This window comes from Octopus sinensis, linkage group LG23 (assembly GCF_006345805.1).
Source record: "Octopus sinensis linkage group LG23, ASM634580v1, whole genome shotgun sequence".
In the NCBI taxonomy this organism is placed as follows: Eukaryota; Metazoa; Mollusca; class Cephalopoda; order Octopoda; family Octopodidae; genus Octopus; species Octopus sinensis.
Window position 1 is genome coordinate 12,912,890 of NC_043019.1, and position 25,364 is coordinate 12,938,253.

The following is a 25,364-nucleotide window of genomic DNA, read 5'->3' on the forward strand; positions in this document are numbered from 1 at the left end:
GCCAGTCGAGGCGGCATTGGCTTCGGCCACAATTCGGATGGTGCTTTTTACGTTCCACCTGCACGGAAGCCAGTCGAGGCAGCACTGGCTTCGGCCACGATTCGGATGGTGCTTTTTACGTGCCACTGACACGGAAGCCAGTCGAGGTGGCACTGGCATCGGCCACGATTCGGATAGTGCTTTTTACGTATCTCCAGTCCAGGGGTCCTGGCATCTGCCGGGTGCCAGTCATAGGATTGGTTCAATTTCGATTCCGATTTCGATGTGGCCAATTATAATATAAAGTATAGGCATGATTATGTGGATTTAGATTTCACTTCATAACCATGCGGCTTTGGGTTCTGCCTCACTACATGACACCCTGAGTAAGTGTCTGTTGCTACAGCTTCAGAGTAACTGATGACTAGTGAGCAGAATTGGTAGAAAGAAACAGTATGGAAGCCCATCATGTACACACACATACACGTATGTGTGTGTGTGTGTGTGTGTGTGTATACAAGGGTGTGCTGAAAAGATCTTGGCTTTGGGAAAAAGAAAATACAGGAGGATCAGTTAATTATGATTTCATTTAATGTATTCCCTCCTCTCTCTCTCCATATATATATCATCATCATCACCATCATTTAACGTCCGCTTTCCATGCTAGCATGGGTTGGACGATTTGACTGAGGTCTGGCGAGCCAGACTCCAATCTGATCTGCCTGAGTTTCTACAGCTGGATGCCCTTCCTAATGCCAACCACTCCGAGAGTGTAGTGGGTGCATTTACGTGCCACCGGCACGAGGGCCAGTCAGGCGGTACTGGCAACGGCCATGCTCAAGTGGTGTTTTTTACTTGCCACCCGTACCTGTGACGTCGCAACTCATTTCTACAGCTGAGCGAACTGGAGCAACGTGAAATAAAGTGTTTTGCTCAAGAACACAACACGCAGCCCGGGATTCGAGCTCACAACCTCACGATCGTAAGCTCGACGCTCTAACCACTGAGCCACGCGCTATACATACATATATATATATCATCATCGTCATCATCATTATTGAACATCCGCCTCCCATGCTGGCATGGGTTGAATGGTTTGACAGAAGGCTGCAACAGACTTTTGTGTCTGTTTTGGCATGCTTTTTATGGCTAGATGCCCTTCCTAACACCAACCACTCCACAAAGTGGACTGAGTACTTTTTACATGGCACTAGCACAGGTGAGGTCAGTTTTGGCAAGGATTTTGCAGTTGGATGCCCTTCCAAATGCCAACCACTTTACAGTGTGGACTGGATGCTTTTTATGTGGCACCAACACTGGCAGAGTCACTGAGTAACTTAGTAAGACAAGGAAGTTTTGAGAAGGGAGGGAGCATTGGAGGAGGTGATCTTGTGTCAGATGATGAACTGTTAGAGTAAGACAGAAAGTGTGTAGTGGATCTTGCAAGCATGAAGTGGATTCGATCCACCAAAGCCAAATTTAAATTAACACTGCAACAGAACTTTTCCCACAGTGGAACAATGGTTTTTCTCTGACAGCAGATTTACATTTGCCAGATTGCCTTTAGCTAGGCTGAAATAATGTCTTCATCACTTGACCCTTTCTAACCTCTTCTACTTCACCAAAAGCTAGAATAGAGATAACAAGACCACCAACTAAATCTATTGTTCTCAATAATACATCTATCCTTCTGTATAGTTATAAAAGCAAGAACACCCCAAGCAAAAGTCAGTCGGTGACGGCTCAACCAGTTAGTCACTTGGGTGACAATGAAGTCTGGTTGACCGGCTAGAACCTTGGTCAGAGGGAGAAATGAAGTTTACTGTCAGCAACTATAAGACAACACCCTACAACTCTTACTAACTCTAATTCTGTTTTCCTGCAACATCATTCTATCTCTCTCTGTATTTACTACTAAACAAGGAAGACGACACAAACACAAACTTTACTTCGCAAGCTTTTGGATTTATCAAAACCTGCTCGTCGAGGCAAGGTATCTGTAACGTAAAGGTAAATAAATACTTTCTTAAAACTTCATGCATTGTTCATCTTTCACATTCTACAACATGCCATTATAATAACAAATTTTTATTGTTACAGCCGCTGACTCCGACATTTCATAATGTTGTGTACCTAATCATATTTATCATTACAAGTGTCTTGCTGTAGAGGAGGTACATGGTTACACAGCCAGGGAGAAAGAGGAAAAAGAGGGAGAGAGAGAGAGAGAAAGTGGAAAAGAGAGGGAGAAAGAGTTAACAACAAAGAAGACAGAAACAGTAAAAGGTAAATACCTTCGCAGTCGGTTGACTCTGGAGCGTAGTTCTTTGTCAGATTCTTGAATATGAGCCATTTCATCCCATCCTTCGATTCTTGGTCCATTGTCAATGATGGAACTACAGTACAGAGCAGTCCATAGTTGCTAGATAGATAGATAGAGAGAGAGAGAGAAAGAAAGGTATTGATAAGCAGGTTTAGTTTCCAAAAAATTGTGATTTCCACGGACTAGGAAATGACAACTAGGAAACGTAATTTGAATTGATAATGGTGTTACTTACCAAACTTTGTGGAGCAACAGATGGCCAAAGTGCACCTTGGTTTGGTTCGTACATAGGATTCATGTATGTCTGGATAACTTCAGGTCGGTTGACATAGGACCTAGAAGGAAAAAAAAACAAAGCAAGGTATACCAATATCTCTCTCTATATAAACGGCAGTTTGTCTGTGTGTGTTTCTGTTTGTCTGTTAGGTTGTACCCTCACCCTGACCACGGCTTTCAACCGATTCTGATGAAACTTAACACACACATAGCCCAATGTCATAATTCAAAACTAACGCAGAGAAAATTTTGAAAAGTTCCCCCAGTTCTGAAAAAAATCCATAAATTCGACATGGGGTCGAGAATCAGAAACACAAACCACAGACTGTCTAGGGGACGCAACTCGACCATTTTAACTCTCAAAAAAAAATTTACCATAATTTTTTTTCCATTTTTTTGCTATTTTTTGGCTATAACTCTCTAAAAATGCTTTATAGTTATTTCCCTTACAAACCCGAGCAACGCCGGGCGATACTGCTAGTTGGTCAATACAAGATGCAGATGTGGTTGTGTGGTTAAGAATTCTGCTTCCCAACCATGCGGTCTTGAGTTCAGTCCCACTGCGCAACACACTGGGCCAGATTGCGCAACACATTTGCCAGATTGCCTTTAGCTAGGCTGAAATAATGTCTTCTACTTTACCCCAGATTGACCAAAATCTTATGAGTGGACTTAGTTGATGGAAACTGAAAGAAGCCCATTGTTGCACGTGTATGTGTATATATATATTATATATATATATATATATATATATATACGCGAGAAAAGCAACAAGAATGGATTGTTGCTTCTTTCTCGCTTATAATCACCCCGCATTACTGTATTGTTAAATCAGTATAGTTTTTTTGGTGCATCTAAGTTAGGTACCATATTCAAGTAAATTCATTTAAATTAACTTGAATCTTTATTGCTCTTTGTATATATATATATATATATATATATATATATATTATATATATATGATAATAACATTAGGGAGTATAACTTCAACTTACAGGGAAAAATTCAATTTAGTATTAAATCAAATTTCACAATATAAATATATATATATATATATATATATATATATATATATATTATATATATATATATCATCATCGTCATCATCATCATCGTTTAACGTCCGTTTTCCATGCTAGCATGGGTTGGACGGTTCGACCGGGGATCTGGGAAGCCAGAAGGCTGCACCAGGCTCCGGTCTTATCTGGCAAAGTTTCTACAGCTGGATGCCCTTCCTAACGCCAACCACTCCGTGAGTGTAGTGGGTGCTTTTTACGTGCCACCTGCACTGGCGCCAGGTGAGGCTGGCATCAGGCACGGTCGGATTGGTGCATTTTATGGAAGCCAGTCAAGGCGGCACTGGCTTCGGCTACGATTCGGATGGTGCTTTTTACGTGCCACCGACACGGAAGCCAGTCGAAGCGGCGCTGGCATCGGCCAGCGATGATGATAAGATGAAGAGATTCCCCTCTTGTCACCAGAATGAAAGTACAAAAGTGAGGAATTCAGTGTAGTGACAAAGTGATAGAGTGGGTTAACAGGTTTGAAAGAGAGAGAGAGAGAGAGAGGAGAGAGAGAGAGAGAGAGAAACAGAGTGAGAAAGAGAGAACAGGAGGGAGAGAGAGAGTGTGTGTGTGCATGTGTGTTGTGTTCCATTGCATTGTGAAGACACCTCTTGACTTACCATAATGATACAGTTTTTGTTACAAGTTCATGGTTCTTCCTTTCAAACTCATTATTGCACAAGAATGTCCCTGGAGGGGAGAGAAACAAGAGAAAATGGAATGCATTGTCAAAAGTTGTCAAAAAGAATTCAAATATGAAAATAAGAATAATTTACCAAGACCGAGCATGATCGTTACCTGCATCACCTTATTAGCACTTGTGCTGGTGGCACGTGAAAAAACATTCGAATGAGGTCGTTACCAGTGCCGCTGGACTGGCACCTGTGCGGGTGGAACATAAAAAACACCATTTGAGCATGGCCGTTGCCAGTACCGCCTGACTGGCACTCATGCTGGCTGCAGAGTTTCTACAGCCGGATGGCCTTCCTAACGCCAACCACTCTGAGAGTGTAGTGGGTACTTTTACGTGCCACCGGCACGGGGGCTAGTCAGGCGGTACTGGCAACGACCTCGCTCGAATCTTTTTACACATGCCACCGGCACAAGTACCAGTAAGGTGACGTTGGTAATGATCACGCTTGAATGGTGCTCTTTTATGTGCCACCAGCACAGAGCCAGTTGGCTGCTCTGGCAATGATCACGCTCGGATGGTGCTCTTAGCACCCCACTAGCACGGGCACAAGTGCCAGTAAGGCGACGCTGGTAATGAACACACTCGAATAGTGCCTTTTATGTGCCACTGGAACGGAAGCCGGTTAGCCGTTCTGTCAACAATCACACTCGTATGGTGCTCTTTGCACCCCGCTAGCACGGATGCTAGTCGTAAATACAAATTTGTGAATAATAATTTGAGTGAATATAAATTAATTGTTTTACTCACCGAACTGTGAAGCATAAGCATGCTGAAATAACAGCAGAAGGAAATCTTCATTGAATTCAAAAGAGCATGGAAATTGCTGCCATATCTATAACGTATAAAGAAATTATAATTATTGGCATGGCTGTGTGGTTAGGGAGCTTGCTTCCTAGCTACATGGTTTAGGGTTCAGTCCCACTGCGTGGCACTTTGGGTAGGTGTCTTCCACTATAGCCCCGAGCCGACCGGAGCTTTGTGATTGAATTCGGTAGGTGGAAGTTACTGCCGTGTGTGTATGTGTGCGTATAGCTTCTCAGTGCCTCTCCGAAAGAGAGAGAGAGAGAGATAATTATTTAGGGACAGAAGCAGTATAAATATCAAAAGGCAATCTTTATATCCAACTCAAAGTGGGTATTTTGTTAGAACACCACAAACTGCAGTATTTGCATTGAGAGATCTTCTCATTTGGATGCAAGGTGCACAAAAGCATACAAATGTAGGTTCAGGTGTGGCTGTGTGGTAAGAAGTTTGTTTCCCAACAACATGGTTCCAGGTTCAGTCCCACTAGCGCTGACCAAAGCCTTGTGAGAGGATTCAGTAGAGAGAAATTGAAAGAAGCCCATTACATACATATATGTGTGTGTCTGTGTTTGAGTCTGTGTTTGTGCCCCACCACCACTGTTTTAACAAGATAGGGATTCCTGATTGAAGGAGACACAAACTGTATGTGTGGTCATACCACAGACATAGATAGCCAGTGAGCATCTGACAAAGGTTTTTTCACCAATTTTAGAAATGTAGTTCGTCCAACACAGAACATTGTTGACAATAAACCCTGGGTCACATTTAACAGCAGACTTCTTAAGGTTAGTGTTGTAAAGGAAGTAGGAAAGTTCCAAGAGGTGCACTCGTCCACAGCCATCTTGAGTTACCTTTCAGCAATCTATTGCTGCAGCATGTCCAGGTCAGATAGCAAAGAAGATCTATAGCAGAGTTTCCCAACATGTTTTACTCCAAACCCTGCTATAACTTTCCAGAAAAATGTATGCCCCACCAGTGGGGCATACTTTATTTTGGTATTGCCTATGGCCACTTTAATGTGGCCATCCTCCAAGAGATGATAATACTGCCATTCAACCCAAGGAAGACATCTGCTTCTGCTGGTCTATTATTCAGTACACCAGTTTGTTTTTAGCACGCCGGGTGAAATGCTGAGCGGTATTTCGTCTGCCGTTACATTCTGAGTTCAAATTCCGCCAAGGTCGACTTTGCCTTTCATCCTTTTGGGGTCGATAAATTAAGTACCAGTTACACACTGGAGTCGATTTAATTGACTGGGACCCCACCACTCACCAAAAATTTCAGGTCTTGTGCCCAGAGTAGAAAAGAATATTTCATAATTATAAACTTTCCTTTAAAGAATATCCATACTAGGACATTAGAAAAGTGTTATACTGTAGCAAACAGTCTTCACAGAGTATGCAAGGCAGGGTGGATTGGTTTGGCTAGGCTGAGAATAGGTGTACTATGTTTGCTATGAGAAAGAGATTTTCACAATTCCACATCCCACTGAAAACAAAGAAGATAAAAATTTTGGATCACACACCACACCACAATTTTCTGAGGCCCCACTGGTGGGGCATATGCCACACATTGGGGATCACTGACTTATAGTATGTAGAATGCATCCTTTTTATCGCAAGGTACAGTTTAGATTCTCAACAGGTAGGACCATACTGTAAAACAGAGTAAAAGAAGGATCCCTCAAGGCTTTCTACCTTAACCCTTTCGTTACTGTATTTATTTTGAGATGCTCTGTGTTTCTTTCAATTATTTTAAATATAACAAAGAATTTAGTAAAATAACTTAGTTATCATTCAGTTGGTGTTAGGAACATAAATTGTGACTAAGGTTTGGTGGAAGATTTTAATTCAAAACTTATGTAAACAATACATTTGTACTACAGAGCCAGAGGTAGTTTCTGGCAGGTTGGTATTGAAAGGGTTAAAAATATCATGGTGGCTTTAACCCTTTTGTTACCTTATTTCTGTTGAGATGCTCTGTGTGTTTTTTTTTCTATTAATTTTAAATATAACAAAGAATTTAGTAAAATAACTTAGTCATCATTCAGCTAGTGTGAGGAACATAAATTGTGACTAAGGTTTGGTGGAAGATTTTAATTCAGAACTTTTGGAAACATGACATTTGTACTACAGAACCAGAGGCGGTTTTGGCCGGGTTGGTATCAAAAGGGTTAACTGTTACCATAGCAACATGGAAGTATAGTATATTAAGACCTGTGTGGTGATTCCTGTTTCTCTCTGATAACTGTTTCACTCTCAATAATTGTTAACCCTTTTGTTACCATATTCCTGTTGAGATGCTCTGTGTTTCCTTCAATTACTTTGAATATAACAAAGGATTTAGTAAAATAACTTAGTCATCATTCAGCTAGTGTTAGGAACGTAAATTGTGACTAAGGTTTGGTGGAAGATTTTAATCCAAAACTTATGAAAACAAGACATTTGTACTATGGAACCAGAGCCGGTTTCAGCCAGGTTGGTATTGAAAGGGTTAAAAATATCATGGTGACTTTAACCCTTTTGTTACCTTATTTCTGTTGAGATGCTCTGTGTGTTTTTTTTTCTATTAATTTTAAATATAACAAAGAATTTAGTAAAATAACTTAGTCATCATTCAGCTAGTGTGAGGAACATAAATTGTGACTAAGGTTTGGTGGAAGATTTTAATTCAGAACTTTTGGGAACATGACATTTGTACTACAGAACCAGAGGCGGTTTTGGCCGGGTTGGTATCAAAAGGGTTAACTGTTACCATAGCAACATGGAAGTATAATATATTAAGACCTGTGTGGTGATTCCTGTTTCTCGCCGATAACCGTTTCACTCTCAATAATTGTCAACCCTTTTGTTACCATATTTCTGTTGAGATGCTCTGTGTTTCATTCAATTACTTTGAATATAACAAAGGATTTAGTAAAATAACTTCGTTATCATTCAGCTAGTGTTAGGAACATAAATTGTGACTAAGGTTTTGGTGGAAGGTTTTAATCCAAAACTTATGAAAACAAGACATTTGTATGATTGAGCCAGAGCTGGTTTCAGCCAGGTTGGTATTGAAAAGGTTAAGGGGAAAAATCAACAGAGACACAATACTCTATCTCACCTGCCAGACACAATCCAAGAAAAGCAGAAATACAGGCGCTTCTTTGTGTTGTTTTGTCATAGCGAAAGCAGACTTGGCACATCTTTCCTGAAATGGGTGACCAGCTTGCAACCATTCTCGTTCAACAAGGGCCTCAAACCTACATAATATAAACAGATGATCCAATAAATCACTGAGAGAGACAGGAAACTGTCAGGTTTTAGCTAAATACAAGGAATTAAAAGATGAAGTGTTTAACCCTTTAGTGTTCAGATTATTCTATCAAACATAATGCTTATTGATTCCCATTGATTTGAATTAATCATGCATTATCTCATATCTTCAAGATCTTGATGGTGTAAATACTTAATGTAGAATAACATTGTAGGGTAGGTGTGATGGCCTGGATCTGGTCAGTTTGAACATAAAACAGATTAGCTATTTTGGCCGGATATGGCCGGTTTAAATACTAAAGGGTTAAACGTCTGGGATTATAATTTTTCAGGTAATTAAACTTGTAAGATGAAACAGGACATTAAATGATGATGATGATGATGATGATGGCAATGATGTGTGTATGTGTTTTTATATATATATGTATATCTATTTCTTTACTACCCACAAGGGGCTAAACACAGAGGGGACAGACAAAGGGATTAAGTCGATTACATCGACCCCAGTGCATAACTGGTACTTAATTTATCGACCCCGAAAGGATGAAAGGCAAAGTCGACCTTGGCGGAATTTGAACTCGGAACGCAACGACAGACGAAATACGGCTACGAATTTCGCCCGGCGTGCTAACGATTCTATATGTATATCGCCTTACTGGCACTTGTGCCGGTGTGCAGGTGATACGTAAAAAAAAATACAGGTTTTTTGCATGGCTGTTACCAGTACCGCTTGACTGGCCCTTGTGCTGGTGGCACGTAAAAGCACCCACTACACTCTTGGAATGGTTGGCGTTAGGAAGGGCATCCAGCTGCAGAAACTCTGCCAGATCAAGATTGGAGCCTGGTGCAGCCATCTGGTTCGCCAGTCCTCAGTCAAATCGTCCAACCCATGCCAGCAGGGAAAGCGGACGTTAAACAATGATGATAATATGTGTTTGTGTTGTGTGTGTGTGTGTGTGTGTGTGTGTAATGGACAAAATTGGCCCAGAAGGGAGGAGGGGGAGATACCTATATTTTCAAAAAAATTTTTTCATGAAAAGCTTCCCAACATCATTTGCAAAGGTGTGGTAAAAAACAAAAAAACAAATCTGAAAAACCCTTGTTAAAATAGAGAAAACCCAACTTATGTGGGTGTGCTATTCCAAAAGTCCTCAACAGACTTTCACAATAGCACACCCTCATAGCAACATTGCAAAAATTACCCACCAGTTACAGGATATTCAGCTAGTATATATAAACAATTGTTTCATCATCATTGTTGTAACATCCACTTTCCATGCTCATATGGATTAGTCGATGATATTGTGTTGGATTTTCTGCTGCTGGCTGCTCTTCCTGTTGCCAACCATCCCTTGTTTCCAAGTAAAGTATTATTTTCCCCATGATATGTTTCCAAAGAATATTGGATAACATTGATATTGATTTACGACTGGTATGCATGGGTGACTGCTAGTCTTCCATAAACAACCTTGCCTGGATTTGTGCCTCAGAGAGGAACTTTCTAGGTGCAATCCCACGGTCATTCATGACCAAAGGGGGTCTTTACCCTTTACCCTAGGCTTAATAAAAATGTACAGGGGTCAATTTATTCCACTAAAAACTCTTCAAGGTGGTGCCCCAGCATGACCGCAGTCTAATGACCAAGACTAGTAAAAGATAAAAGATTAAAAGATAACCAACCCTCTCACTGTACGACAGTCATGGTCCAGTAGTAGTTGAGCCAACGAAGTGACCTGCAGAGTGGTGTCCAAACCGTCTGAGCCATGCACCAAAACAGAGGCAGCTGAAGAGAAAGATTAATGGACAATAATATATATTTCTTTACTACCCACAAGGGGCTAAACACAGAGAAAACAAACAAGGACATAAAAACGGATTAAGTCGATTATATCGACACCAGTGCTTAACTGATACTTAATTTATCGACCCCGAAAGGATGAAAGGCAAAGTCGACCTCGGTGGAATTTGAACTCAGAACGTAACGGCAGACGAAATACCTATTACTTTACTACCCACAAGGGGCTAAACACAGAGAGGATAAACAAGGACATAAAAACGGATTAAGTCAATTATATCGACCCCAGTGCGTAACTGATACTTAATTTATCGACCCTGAAAGGATGAAAGGCAAAGTCAACCTCGGTGGAATTTGAACTCAGAATGTAAAGACAGATGAAATATTTATTTCTTTACTACCCACAAGGGGCTAAACACAGAGAGGACAAACAAGGACATACAAACGGATTAAGTCGATTATATCGACCCCAGTGCTTAACTGATACTTAATTTATCGACCCCGAAAGGATGAAAGGCAAAGTCGACCTCGGTGGAATTTGAACTCAGAACGTAACAGCAGACGAAATACAGCTACGCATTTCACCCGGCGTGCTAACGGTTCTGCCAGCTCGCCGCCTTCTTGAACAATAATATAACCATATAACACATTGAAAACTTTTCAATAATCTGTAGGGTCAGATGTTTTAAATTGAGGATATCTTAGAATTTTAGTATTTCAAGATACTGATATCTTAAAGCTCTGACATATGAAATCTATGACATCTTTGGATCTGGAAATTTCAAGGTTACTATATCTCTGGATAATGATAATTCTTGGTTTTATGACACGTTAAAATTATATCTTAAGGCAATAATGTCTTATGGTCATGATAATCTCTAGGCTGTGATATCTTAATGCCATGATAATCTTAAGTTTGACATCATAGGACAATATTTCAAGGTTGTATCTTTGGGTCAGAAGAATTTAAAGCTTTGTGACATGTTAGAGTTATGATATACTCTTTACTCTTTTACTTGTTTCAGTCATTTGACTGTGGCCATGCAGGAGCACCGCCTTTAGTCGAGCAAATCGACCCCGGGACTTATTCTTTGTAAGCCCAGTACTTATTCTATCGATCTCTTTTGCCGAACCACTAAGTAACAGGGACGTAAACACACCAGCATCGGTTGTCAAGCAATGCTGGGGGGACAAACACAGACACACAAACACACACACACATACATATATATATATATATATATATATATATATATATATATATATATATATATATATACGACAGGCTTCTTTCAGTTTCCATCTACCAAATCCACTCACAAGGCATTGGTCGGTCCGAGGCTATAGCAGAAGACACTTGCCCAAGGTGCCACGCAGTGAGACTGAACCCAGAACCATGTGGTTGGTTAGCAAGCTACTTACCACACAGCCACTCCTGCGATATATTAAGATATCTTAAAGCCATGATAATCTCAAAGTTGTGACAGTTTAATATTATGATAATCTTAATGCTGTAATACCTCAAAGCTGATATCTTCAGCTTATGATGTCTTACAACTATGACATCTCAAAACTTTTTTTTTTAAATTATTTAATTATATTTTGTGTTGGATTCTACCTGTTTACCATATTTTAGAAATGTGGAAAGAGAAAGGAGCTGTGCTGAGAATAGAGGTGAGATGATTGTTTTTACCTTCTTTATCGATAAACTGGGCCACCATACAAGCAGCATTGATGACATCTTTAACGTTGCTCAGCCAACCGCTGGAATCTAATTTGGACAGCCATTTGTCTGTGGAGGTACTTGTATCATTACAAGCTGTGAAAGGAAAAGGAGAACTTTTCTTTGAAGATACTAGACATAGAATCTTTAGAAAAAGAAGTTTAACATTCTATCAATCAATCAATCAATCAATCACTGATGATGAAGAAGAAGAAGAAGAGAAGAAGAGGAGGAGAAGGGTGGTGGAGGTGGTGGAGGATGAGGAGGAGGTGGTGGTAGTAGTGGTGGTGGTGGTGGTGGATGTGGTGGTGGTGGTGGAGGAGGAGGTGGTGGTAGTAGTGGTGGTGGAGGTGGTGGAGGAAGAGGAGGAGGAGGAGCATTCAGAGAGCACAAACCTCTGCCAAGGTAATACCAACGTCCTCTCAATGGTTACCCGGAGATGATCTTTAACCCTTTCGTTACTGTATTTATTTTGAGATGCTCTGGGTCTCTTTCAATTACTTTAAACATAACAAAGAATTTAGTAAAATAACTTAGTTATAATTCAGCTAGTGTTAGGAACATAAATTGTGACAAAGGTTTGGTGGAAGATTTTAATTCAAAACTTATGAAAACAAGACATTTTACCACAGAGCCTGAGCCGGTTTTGGCCGGTTTAGTAACAAAAGGGTTAAAATGAGAATATCTGAAATAAATTCGACTGCCCTCGCAAATGAAAACACTAAAAATGAACCTGACCGCCCTCAAAAATTAAGTGAAAAAACCAGAAAAATAATCCAGAATCCTTGTCTGGTACCTGGTCGATCCCAATGGTAGTGATGGAATGTGAAAGTGGGTGTGCGGACCATGTTTTTAATGCTGTGTGTGTGTCGTGTGCAGTGGGAACAGGGACAGCTTTCTCTACGAAAGCCTTTTTTAGTCTATCCACTGATATAGTGTCTTTACGACCATTAAGGTCTATAGTGAAAGATTTATCCATGCGTGAAAGAAAATGGGAAGGACCTGCATATGGCGATTTTGAGAGAGAGACACAGAGAGAGAGAGAGACAGAGAGAGAGAGAGAGACACAGAGAGAGAGAGAGAGAGAGTGAGCAAGAGTGAGAGAAAGAGAATAAGAAAGGGAGAGAGTAAGAGAAAGAACAAAGAGAGAAAGAGAGCAAGAGAGAGAGAGAGAGGGCAACAGAGAGAGAGAGCAAGAGGGAGTAAGAAAGAGAATGAGAGAGCAACAGAGAGAAAGAAAAAGACAGGAGAGGCTGAGAGAGAGAGAGAGGGCAACAGAGAGAGAGAGAGAGAGAGCAAGAGGGAGTAAAAAGAGAGGGAGAGAGCAACAGAGAGAAAGAAAAAGACAAGAGAGAGAGAGAGAGCAAGAGGGAGTAAGAAAGAGAATGAGAGAGCAACAGAGAGAAAGAAAAAGACAGGAGAGGCTGAGAGAGAGAGAGAGGGCAACAGAGAGAGAGAGAGAGAGAGCAAGAGGGAGTAAAAAGAGAGGGAGAGAGCAACAGAGAGAAAGAAAAAGACAAGAGAGAGAGAGAGAGCAAGAGGGAGTAAAAAAGAGAGGGAGAGAGCAACAGAGAGAAAGAAAAAGACAGGAGAGGCTGAGAGAGAGAGAGAGGGCAACAGAGAGAGAGAGCAAGAGGGAGTAAAAAAGAGAGGGAGAGAGCAACAGAGAGAAAGAAAAAGACAAGAGAGGCTGAGAGAGAGAGAGAGAGAAATAGCTAGATATAACGGTGAGTACCTTCAATCAATTTGATGATGGAGTCATGGAGGGCATGTTTTCTGTCAATGGCTTGATTGATTCTTCTCCATTGGCTATAATGAGCTTCAGGTTCAAATCCACCACCTGGAATCAACAGAAACAGAGAACAAAGTTAACTGATGAGGACGGATAAAGTATGGCACAGAACTGAAGCTGCTTTTCAAAGCAATTACCTATAACACCTGTGCACAAGGGAGGCTGAGACGACCAGAAACCAACAAAACTTCAGGGTTTTTTGACATGAGTTATCTTTACATTATTTACTTTATTTACATTTGATGTAAATCATCAATGATGAACATCAATGGAATTTGTATCCTTGTGGTACCAGTGCCGGCGGCACATAAGAAAACCATCCGAACGTGACCGTAGCCAGTACCGCATCGACTGGCCTCCGTGCTCAGGGAACGTAACAAACACCATCCGAGCGTGGCCGTCCGCCAGCCTCGTCTGGCACCTGTGTCGGTGGCACATAAAAAAACACCATCCGAGCGTGGCCGTCTGCCAGCCTCGTCTGGCACCTGTGTCGGTGGCACATAAAATCACCCACTACACTCTCGGAGTGGTTGGCGTTAGGAAGGGCATCCAGCTGTAGAAACACTGCCAGATCAGACTGGCCTGGTGCAGCCTTCGAGCTTGCCAGACCCCAGTTGAATCATCCAACCCATGCTAGCATGGAAAGCGGACGTTAAACGATGATGATGATGATGATGATGATGGATATTTGTCCTCATCTTGTTTGTTGTTAACACAACGCCATATGCCCACAGGCACATGGTGTAGTGGTTAAGAGCACGGGCTGCTAACCCCAAGATTCCGAGTTCAATGCTCTTAACCACTACACCATATGCCTGTGGGCATATGGCGTTGTGTTAACAACAAACAAGATGAGGACAAATATCCATCAAATGTAAATAAAGTAAATAATGTAAAACTAACTCATATAAAAAAATCCTGAATAATAATAATCATCATCATCATCATCATTTAACATCCGTTGTCCATGCTAGCATGAGTTAGATGGTTCGACCAGGGTCTGGGAAGCCAGGAGGCTGCACCAGGCTCCAGTCTGATCTGGCAGGTTCTCCAGATGGATGCTCTTCCTAACGCCAACCACTCTGTGAGTGTAGTGGGTGCTTTTTATGTGTCACTGGCACAGGTGCTAGGGGAGGCTGGCAATGGCCACAATTGGTTGGTGCATTTTACGTGCCACCGGCACAGAAGCCAGTCAAGGCAGCGCTGGCATCGGCCACGTTTGGATGGTGCTTTTTACATGCCACCAGCAGAGGTATCACAACTGCAATTTCCATTTGATGTTGATGTACTTGACTCAATAGGTCTCCTCAATGGCCCAATGGTTAGGGCAGCGGACTCGCGGTCATAGGATCGCGGTTTCGATTCCCAGACCGGGCGTTGTGAGTGTTTATTGAGCGAAAACACCTAAAAGCTCCACGAGGCTCCGGCAGGGGATGGTGGTGATCCCTGCTGTACTCTTTCACCACAACTTTCTCTCACTCTTTCTTCCTATTTCTGATGTACCTGTATTTCAAGGGGCCGGCCTTGTCACTCTCTGTGTCATGCTGAATATCCCTGAGAACTACGTTAAGGGTACATGTGTCTGTGGAGTGCTCAGCCACTTACACGTTAATTTCACGAGCAGGCTGTTCCGTTGATTCGGATCAACCGGAACCCTTAACGTAGTTCTCGGGGATATTCAGCGTGACACAGAGAGTGACAAGGCCGGCCCCTTGAAATACAGGTACAACAGAAACAGGAAGTAAGAGTGAGAGAAAGTTGTGGTGAAAGAGTACAGCAGGGATCACCACCATCCCCTGCCGGAGCCTTGTGGAGCTTTAGGTGTTTTCGCTCAATAAACACTCACAACGCCCGGTCTGGGAATCGAAACCGCGAGTCCGCTGCCCTAACCACTGGGCCATTGCGCCTCCAGTGAAAGTCCCTATAACATCAGTGGAACAACAAAGGTTGAGACAATCAGAAACCAACTATACTTCAGGTTTTTATGACACGAGTTTATCTTCTCCTAGAAGTTCGTTCTAATGAGAACTAGGGCTCCTTTATTCCCAGTGGTTCAATGCTAATTAACTCAAAGCTGGTATCCTAACAGGTGCTGCTACTCCAGGTCAGAGTAGACCTGGGAACAACAATGGCTAAGAAGTGGTTCCACAACCAGATACAGTTTGAAGTCAAGCCTGGGAAAATATAAGTGGTAGACAACATAAACAACAGCAATAAATCAGTCCATCTTACAGATCCCCACTGAAACTGATTAACTTTTTAGTGTTCAGATTACTCTGTCGAAAGTAATTCTTATTTGTTCACATCATTTTGAATTAACCAAGCATCATCTTTTAGCTCGGTGATTTTGATGAAGTAAAAGGTAAAGATCCCTTCAGTTGTGAATGACTATGAGATTGCACCTAGAGAGTTACCCTCTGAGGCACAAGTTTGGGCAAGGTTGTTTACGGAAGACCCACAGTCGCCTATGCATATCAGCCTCCCCTGTCCATGCCACTGATGTTGTCCAAGGGAAAGGCAAAGGCCGATACTGCTTGGCACTAGTGATGTCGCAACTCATTTCTACAGCTGAGTGAACTGGAGCAACGTGAAATAAAGTCTCTTGCTCAAGAACACAGCACACAGTCTGATCCAGGAATTGAACTCACAAAGACTCCCTCTGGTTACAAATGACCATGGGATTGCACCTAGACAGTTCCCTTCCAAGAAGCATGCCCAATGAAGTAACTGTTAATTTTTTGAATGACATTGTAGGGTTGGCGTGAGAGGCAAAATCTGATCAGTTGTAGCATAAAACAGGTAGAATATTTTGGTCGGATATGGCCGGTTTAAATGCTGCGGGTCTAAATATTATAACAGGGTAGTGAGTGATGTTTCGTTCATGTCCATAGAAAGAAACTTACCTTTTGCTTGAGCTGCTTTAGCATGACCCTGAGATCGGGTATCAAGGATGTAACCACGGCGACCAATCCCTAGAACTGCATTGACGAGTCTTTCATCGTCTTTGCATCTGCGTCCGTTTGTTCCGGTAAGGGGCTGGCTACTTCGCATCATCACGGCCTGTAAAATGGGCAGGAAACAACGATGGAGAATAGAAGTGAGATTGATGGACGAGAGAGGAGGGAATTAGCACAGATGAACAAATGTGTGTGTGTGTGTGTGTGTGTGTAGACAGAAACACGTATATGCATACACACACACACAAACACACCATATGCAAAGCTAAAAGACAAAGGAGCTGGGCCACACATTTACCTTTGTATCCTTGTGATAATAGCAGAGGACAGGGAAACGTCCATGTTGTCTGAAGCCCGCCACACGAACAAGTGTGATGTCGTCAATAGATTTTGGAACGATAACAAGGTGAGGGTATGAAGGACACACCTGTTGGTACAAACAACATGAAAAGGGGTCAGTTAAGGTACTCAATCAAACATGGAAGATAAACAAAAGGAAAACCAACATAACCATACATATATCAGCAGTGCATATGCCGTTCAAAAATTTGGACCTGGAGATCTCAATTTCCAGCGACTTCGAGGGCCACCCCCCAGTGGTGTCGGGCGTCAACGAAGAGCCCTCGACTACAACAAGACGACCAAAGTTTTTATTTTTTTTCCAAGGTCTGGGGTCTCCCGCCCCTAAGCCCTAGACCATCACCTAATCACCCTTACCCATCTTGTTGCTTAACAACAACAACAACAACAGCAGTGCATATTCAGATAAAAAATTTTGAGTACAAAACATTACAAAAGTACCTTAGCTATGGCAGAAAACATTACTGTAGTCTGATTTCCAGACCAGGCCGTGTATCGTGTTCTTGAGCAAGACACTTTATTTCACGTTGCTCCAGTTCACTCAGCTGTACAAACAAGTTATGGCATCACTGGTGTCAAGCTGTATCGTCCTTTGCTGTTCCTCGGATAACATCAGTGGCATGCAGAGGGAGAGGCTGGTGTGCATGGGTGACTTCTGGTCCTCCATAAACAACCTTGCCCAGACTCGTACCTCAGAGGGGAACTTTCTGGGTGCAAATCCATGGTCATTCATGACCAAAGGGGATCTTTACCTTTTACTCTTTTATCCTATATATGTAAAAGGATTAAAATTAGCCTAAAGTGGCGAGAGTTAGATGTGCCCCAATTTCAAGATAATTTTTCCTGGCTGAGAGGACTGGAGCAATGTGAAATGAAGAGTTTTGCTTAAGAACACAACACATCACCTGGTTTAGGGATCAAAACAGCAAACTGACAATCATGAGTCCAACACCTCAACCACTAAACCAGGCACCTTCACACAAGCAGTAAGGGTTTATTATTATAGTCAGCATGGTTTGTGAAGAGCCAGTCCGACTCTCTCATCTTTCAAACTTGCATTGGTCTGGTGCAACAAGTACCTATTTCTTTATTGCCCACAAGGGGCTAAACACAGAGAGGACAAACAAGGACAGACAAACGGATTAAAGTCGATTATATCAACCCCAGTGTGTAATTGGTACTTATTTAATCAACCCCAAAAGGCTGAAAGGCAAAGTCAACCTCGGCGGAATTTGAACTCAGAACGTAGCAGCAGATGAAATACTGCTAAGCATTTCACCCGGCGTGCTAACGATTCTGCTGGCTCACCACCTTTTGGTGCAACAAGTACCATGAGCCCAGTAGTTATCAGAATGCAGGATTTGCATGAATATGTCTGAATAACAGACATGACAGTCATGGTTGGAGCAACTTTGGTCATAGGTTTTCTTAATCAGGGCTGATCTCACAGCATTTTGTTGGTTACGATGATGAGCGTCCCAGTTGATCCGAATCAACATAACAGCCTGCTAATGAAATTAATGTGCAAGTGAGTTGAGCACTCCACAGACATGCGCACCCTTAACATAGTTCCCAAGGGATTCAATGTGGCAAGGCTGGTCCCGTTGAATTACAGGTTCAGCTCGCTTTTGGCAGCTGAGCGGATTGAAGCAATATGAAATAAAGGGTCTTGGTCAAGGATATAAGGCATCGCCGGGAATTGAACTCACAATCATATGATAACTAGCTGAATACCATAACCAGTATGCTACAAGCCTTCATAGAAAAAGAAAGAAAAAAACAAGCAAATAGATGCAGAAGTGGCTGTGTGGTAAGTAGCTTGCTTACTAACCAAGTTACGGGGACGTAAACACACCAGCTTCGGTTGTCAAGCGATGTTGGGGGGACAAACACAGACACACAAACATATACACACACATACATATATATATATATACACATATATACGACAGGCTTCTTTCAATTTCTGTCTACCAAATCCTCTCACAAGGCTTTGGTTCTGGGTTCATTCCCACTGCATGGCACCTTGGGCAAATGTCTTCTACTATAGCCTCGGGCCGACCAAAGCCTTGTGAGTGGATTTGGCAGACGGAAACTGTATACATATGTATATGTATATATATATATATATGTGTGTGTGTGTGTGTGTTTGTGTGTCAATGTTTCTCCCCCAACATCGCTTGACAACCGAAGCTGGTGTATTTACGTCCCCGTAACTTAGCGGTTGAGCAAAAGAGACCGATAGAATAAGTACTAGGCTTCCAAAGAATAAGTCCTGGAGTCGATTTGCTCGACTAAAGGCGGTGCTCCAGCATGACTGAAACAAGTAAAAGAGTAAAAGAGTAAACAAAAATAATGTTTGAAGGTAAACAACAAGAAGAAACACAGACCTCGTAATCTTTGTTTATGTAGCTAAGGCGCCATTCATCAGAACATTCTTTGAAACGGTTAAATTCCTCTTGAGGGAGGAAAGCTTGCCAACCATCTTCCAGGACATCAAACAAGGGCCGGTAGAAGAAAGGATACATAAGGGCAACATCATCTACAGACAAAATAAAAATTAGGAATTAATGAAAAATACTTTGATTCGTTTACATTAGAAATTATATTAAAATTAGTAAGAAACAATTATGAACTTTTTTTATTACACTTAACTTTTAAAAATATTTTTGATAAGGTTCGTTTTTTTCAAGAAGAACTGAAACATGTAAAATGTCTAAGAAAATTAAAATTTATCTTATATAGTGGCGTTTTCAAACTTCTTTTTTATAAATATATACTCACTCGTATGTCACCTACACTTTTTATAAATATATATATATATATATATATATATATATATATATATATATATATATATATATATATACTCTTTTACTTGTTTCAGTCATTTGACTGTGGCCATGCTGGAGCACCACCTTTTAGTCGAGCAAATCAACCCCAGGACTTATTCTTTGTAAGCCTAGTACTTATTCTATCGGTTTCTTTTGCCAAACCGCTAAGTTACGGGGACGTAAACAACAGCATCGGTTGTCAAGCGATGTTGGGGGGACAAACACAGACACGCACACATATATACATACATATATACGACGGGCTTCTTTCAGTTTCCGTCTACCAAATCCACTCACAAGGCTTTGGTCGGCCCGAGGCTATAGTAGAAGACACTTGGCCAAGGTGCCATGCAGTGGGAATGAACCCGGAACCATGTGGTTGGTAAGCAAGCTACTTACCACACAGCCACTCCTATGCCTATATATATATATATATATATATAATTATAAGTGCAGGTATGGGTGTGTTGTTCAGAAGTTCACTTCCTAATCACATGGTTTCAGGTTCAATACTACTATCTGGCACCATGAGCAAGTGTGCGAGAGACATCTACTATAGCTCTAGACTGCCCAAACATATCTGGGGAAATTTGGTGGATGCAAACAGAAAGCAGCCCTCGGTATATACATCATAGATATCTATATGTGTGTATGTGTGTGTGTGTGTACCTCCTTATTTTGCCATCCTGTAACAGCTGTAAATGAGTGTCACTGTTATATAAGCAGTGTCCTCCATTTTCGATATTCTACAAGAACAAGGTGACGAGCTGGCAGAATCGTTAGCACAACAGGTAAAATGCTTAGCAGCATTTCATCTGTCTTTATGTTCTGAGTTCAAATTCTGCCAAGGTCGATCTTGCCTTCCATCCATCCCAGCCATGCCAGTGCCTATAGAAACAGAAAGCATACTGTAGACATCTTAGATGTTCACAGTATGAAGAAATATAACACAGGATATCAAAATATCCTAAGATCACAGACTTGATCCGAATATTTTGCAACAGGGTGGACTCTGCTCAAAGACTCCCAGAGTCAGATAGTGGCAGTGTTGACCGGGGTGGCGTTAACCCTTTAGCATTTAAACAGGCGATATCCACCCAAAATATTCTACCTGTTTTATGTCCAAGCCAGCTTGGTCTGGCTTCTCATGTCTGCCCTACAATCTCATTCTAAAAATGTCCAAAATATTCTACCTGTTTTATGTCCAAGCCAGTTTGATCTGGCTTCTCATGTCTGCCCTACAATCTCATTCTAAAAATGTCCAAAATATTCTACCTGTTTTACGTCCAAGCCAGTTTGGTCTAGCTTCTCACGTCTGCCCTACAATCTCATTCTAAAAATGTCCAAAATATTCTACCTGTTTTACGTCCAAGCCAGTTTGGTCTAGCTTCTCACGTCTGCCCTACAATCTCATTCTAAAAATGTCCAAAATATTCTACCTGTTTTACGACCAAGCCAGTTTGGTCTAGCTTCTCACGTCTGCCCTACAATCTCATTCTAAACATAAACAATCATAAAATTGAAATCTTGAAGCTACAAGATAATGCTGGATAAATTTAAAACAATGAGAATAAATATTACACTAATCTGAAGGCTGAAAGGTTAAACCAGGTGAGAAGAATCTCTTACCTATATTTGACAGTTGTTCCACTGAACTAGCAATGTTGATGCATTCTTCAGCCAAAGGAATTTCCAGTTGGATGATAGAAAAGTCTTTGCAGCGAATTGTTAAAGTACCACCAGCACCAGAGAGTTTCTTCTCAACGCTGTCAATACTGCGATGAAGTAACTGCAAAATAAGAATTAGGTTTGTTAGTCAATTCTTGAGACAATGAATCAGTACAAGAAAGCAATATTTTGAATGCAGTATCGCCATGGAAACAGCAGAAAAACTGAGTACGTAGGAAGTAAGGTTGGCACTGGATGGGTACCTCACAATTCCTTACATAGTCGTGGGTGGAAAGGAAAATAGCAGAAACAAGAATCTCCGAACAAATAACAATGATAATTTATTTCGCCCGAATAAACATTTCATCTCTGGACATCGGTGGCCTGGACACTTTGGTGTGGAAGCAATATTTTGAATGCAGTATTACAATGGAAACAGCAGAAAAATTGAGTACGTAGGAAGTAAGGTTGGCACTGGATGGGTGCCTCACAATTCCTTACATAGTCGTGGGTGGAAAGGAAAATAGTGGAAACAAGAATCTCCAAACAAATAACAATGATAATTTATTTCGCCCGAATAGACATTTCATCTCTGGACATCGGTGGCCTGGACGCCTTGGTGTGCGAGAAGCAGCAGGGCTGGTAGTTAGACTCGAAAATATGAAGGCATTTCCACAGACTCACAACGTCGCTCAGCATCAGGATTCCAGCTCCACGGAGCTGGTCTAAGCTGCGTCCTGTCTGGTCAGAAGCCGGGGCCGAAGTGAGAGAGAATGGCGGTCCTGATGCATCTCTAACCCCATCTGCTTCTCTCTCTCTCTCTTTCTCTCACTCTATCTTTCTCTTTAACTCTCTCTCTCCTTCTCTTTCCTTGTCCAACTGGGGTAGCCAAGTATCTCCTGAATAGTAAGACAACTTCCCTCGGTTCTACTCCCCATCGCAATTAAGAGGCCTTTGTCTTGCAAGTTACTTGGTGACCCCACTGGTGCTGGTGCTGCATGAAAAAAAGCCCCAAGTACACTCTGTAAAGTGGTTGGCATCAGGAAGGGCATCCAGCTATAGAAACCATGCCGAAACAGACAATAGATCCTGGTGCAGCTCTTCAGCTTGCTAGCCTCCTGTCAGACTGTCCAACCCATGCCAGCATAAAAAACAGACGTTAAATAATAATGATACAAGGCGGCGAGCTGGCAGAAACATTAGCATGCTGGGCGAAATGCATAGCCATATTTCGTCTGCCGTTACGTTCTGAGTTCAAATTTCGCCAAGGTCGACTTTGCCTTTCATCCTTTCGGGGTCGATAAATTAAGTACCAGTTACGCACTGGGGTCGTACATAATCAACATAATCCGTTTGTCTGTTCTTGTATGTCCCCTCTGTGTTTAGCCCCTTGTGGGTAGAAAAGAAATAATTAAATAATCATGATGATGATGATGATGATGATGAAGGGTTAACTTACCCACAGTTCACTTTTGGATTCTTGTCTTGAAGAAAGAATAAGATGATGTCCAGTTACACAGAGGGTACCTTCTAAAGACAACTCAAATGGTTTGTGAAGAACCACATTGTCAACAGTTGGTGTGTTGATGAATTCAACAAATTCCATTTTTCACTGTTGAGGAATTCCTTTATGATATCTACAAATAATAAAGAGAAAACAGTCATTGATAAAGAAATATATGTTCATAAGAAATAACGATGCTCATTTTAGGCTGCTGTAAAAAAAAACAAAAAAAAAACAGAGCCCAAATATGCGAAAAGTAGATTATATAAGGTTTAACCCTTTCGTTACCAACCCGGCTGAAACCGGCTTTGGCTCTGAGTACAAATGTATTGTTTACATAAGTTTTGAATTATAATCTACCACCAAACCTTAGTCACAATTTATGTTCCTAACACTAGCTTAATGATAACTGAGTTATTTTACTAAATTCTTTGTTATATTTAAAATTAATTGAAAGAAACATAGAGAATCTCAACAGAAATAAGAAAACAGCACAGCTCCCATGACTTCAGGAAACATTTTTTCACGCTGAGAGTTGCTGAAGCATGGAACAAACTGCCGACATCGGTTGTTAGTTGTCGGAGCACTGCTTCCTTCAAGACTTCCATGCTTCCTGAGATTCGCCAACACTACACTTGATTTTCTCCCCTCCATACACCCAGACATTTCTACACTACTGCATGTACTTTATATGCACTTTCTGACAGGTTGTGGTGCACCTGAGCACTGTATACAATAATTTCATTATTATTATTATTATTAAATACAGTAACGAAAGGGTTAAGCTCAGGAAATAACAGGAATTATAAGGAAAATGTTTTACATTTTAAGTATAAGCTCTTCTAAAAGAAAAGAAATGGAGAGTGAGTAAAAAATGAAGAAAGGGAAGAGCCAAATATGCTAAAAACAGAGTGTTTTAGGTTTTATCCTCAGGGAATAGAAGAAATTAGAAAAAGTGTTTTACATTTTGAGCATAAGGAGAAATAAAATGGAGAGAGAGAACACATGTGTTTCCATCAAACTGCCACAGCATGCTGAAGTGACCAGAAGTGGTATAGAGTGGTTGTCTTTGGCACAAGTGGCAAGGAGGACGACAAGCATATGCGTTGCCACTAGGGCCAGGCACAAGCGGCAAGGCATACGCATGTGTGTGTATGTATGAAGCTACTGGGTGTGTGTGTGTGTGTGTGTGTTCGTATGTGTGTGTATGTTCATATGTGTGTGTATGTCCTTGTTTTTTCAATGTATGTGTGTGTGTGAGGCTGTGTGTGTGTGTGTGTGTTGTGTGTATGTATGTGTGTGTATGAAGGTAATGTGTGTATACAGTGTGTGTGTGTGTTGTGTGTATGTATGTGTGTGTATACAGTGTGTGTGTGTGTTGTGTGTATGTATGTGTGTGTATACAGTGTGTGTGTGTGTGTGTGTTGTGTGTATGTATGTGTGTGTATGAAGGTAATGTGTGTATACAGTGTGTGTGTGTGTGTGTGTTGTGTGTATGTATGTGTGTGTATGAAGGTAATGTGTGTATACAGTGTGTGTGTGTGTTGTGTGTATGTATGTGTGTGTATACAGTGTGTGTGTGTGTTGTGTGTATGTATGTGTGTGTATGAAGGTAATGTGTGTATACAGTGTGTGTGTGTGTGTGTGTTGTGTGTATGTATGTGTGTATGAAGGTAATGTGTTGTATACAGTGTGTGTGTGTGTGTTGTGTGTATGTATGTGTGTGTATACAGTGTGTGTGTGTGTTGTGTGTATGTATGTGTGTGTATACAGTGTGTGTGTGTGTGTGTGTTGTGTGTATGTATGTGTGTGTATGAAGGTAATGTGTGTATACAGTGTGTGTGTGTGTTGTGTGTATGTGTGTGTATGAAGGTAATGTGTGTATACAGTGTGTGTATGTATGTGTGTGTATACAGTGTGTGTGTGTGTGTGTTGTGTGTATGTATGTGTGTGTATGAAGGTAATGTGTGTATACAGTGTGTGTGTGTGTTGTGTGTATGTGTGTGTATGAAGGTAATGTGTGTATACAGTGTGTGTATGTATGTGTGTGTATACAGTGTGTGTGTGTGTGTGTGTTGTGTGTATGTATGTGTGTGTATGAAGGTAATGTGTGTATACAGTGTGTGTGTGTGTTGTGTGTATGTGTGTGTATGAAGGTAATGTGTGTATACAGTGTGTGTGTATGCTTGTTTTCTGTTAATGTGTGTGTATAAGGCTTTCTGGCATATGTGTATGCATGCCTGTGTGAGTGTGAGAAGCTATTCTGTGAGTGTGTACTGTGTTTGAATCGTGTGTGTGTGTGTTGTGTGTATGCAGGTGTGTGTTTGTGCATGT

At 41.3% G+C, this 25,364-nt stretch overlaps 1 protein-coding gene across 1 annotated transcript in view; it reads right to left on the reverse strand.

Moving 5' to 3' along the window:
• Positions 1-25,364, reverse strand: part of LOC115223616 (myotubularin-related protein 9) — a 34,968-nt gene that overhangs the window by 1,588 nt on the left and 8,016 nt on the right. Inside the window, exons 2-14 of the mRNA XM_029794273.2 lie at positions 22,986-23,163; positions 21,488-21,647; positions 19,415-19,566; positions 16,963-17,091; positions 16,611-16,767; positions 13,651-13,755; positions 11,886-12,011; positions 10,078-10,180; positions 8,246-8,384; positions 5,084-5,168; positions 4,263-4,332; positions 2,538-2,637; positions 2,274-2,401 (exon numbers count right to left, since the gene is read on the reverse strand). Of these exons, the coding sequence (XP_029650133.1) occupies positions 2,274-2,401; positions 2,538-2,637; positions 4,263-4,332; positions 5,084-5,168; positions 8,246-8,384; positions 10,078-10,180; positions 11,886-12,011; positions 13,651-13,755; positions 16,611-16,767; positions 16,963-17,091; positions 19,415-19,566; positions 21,488-21,647; positions 22,986-23,132 (1,601 nt within the window). The 5' untranslated portion in view covers positions 23,133-23,163. The remainder of the gene's footprint in view (positions 1-2,273; positions 2,402-2,537; positions 2,638-4,262; positions 4,333-5,083; positions 5,169-8,245; positions 8,385-10,077; positions 10,181-11,885; positions 12,012-13,650; positions 13,756-16,610; positions 16,768-16,962; positions 17,092-19,414; positions 19,567-21,487; positions 21,648-22,985; positions 23,164-25,364) is intronic.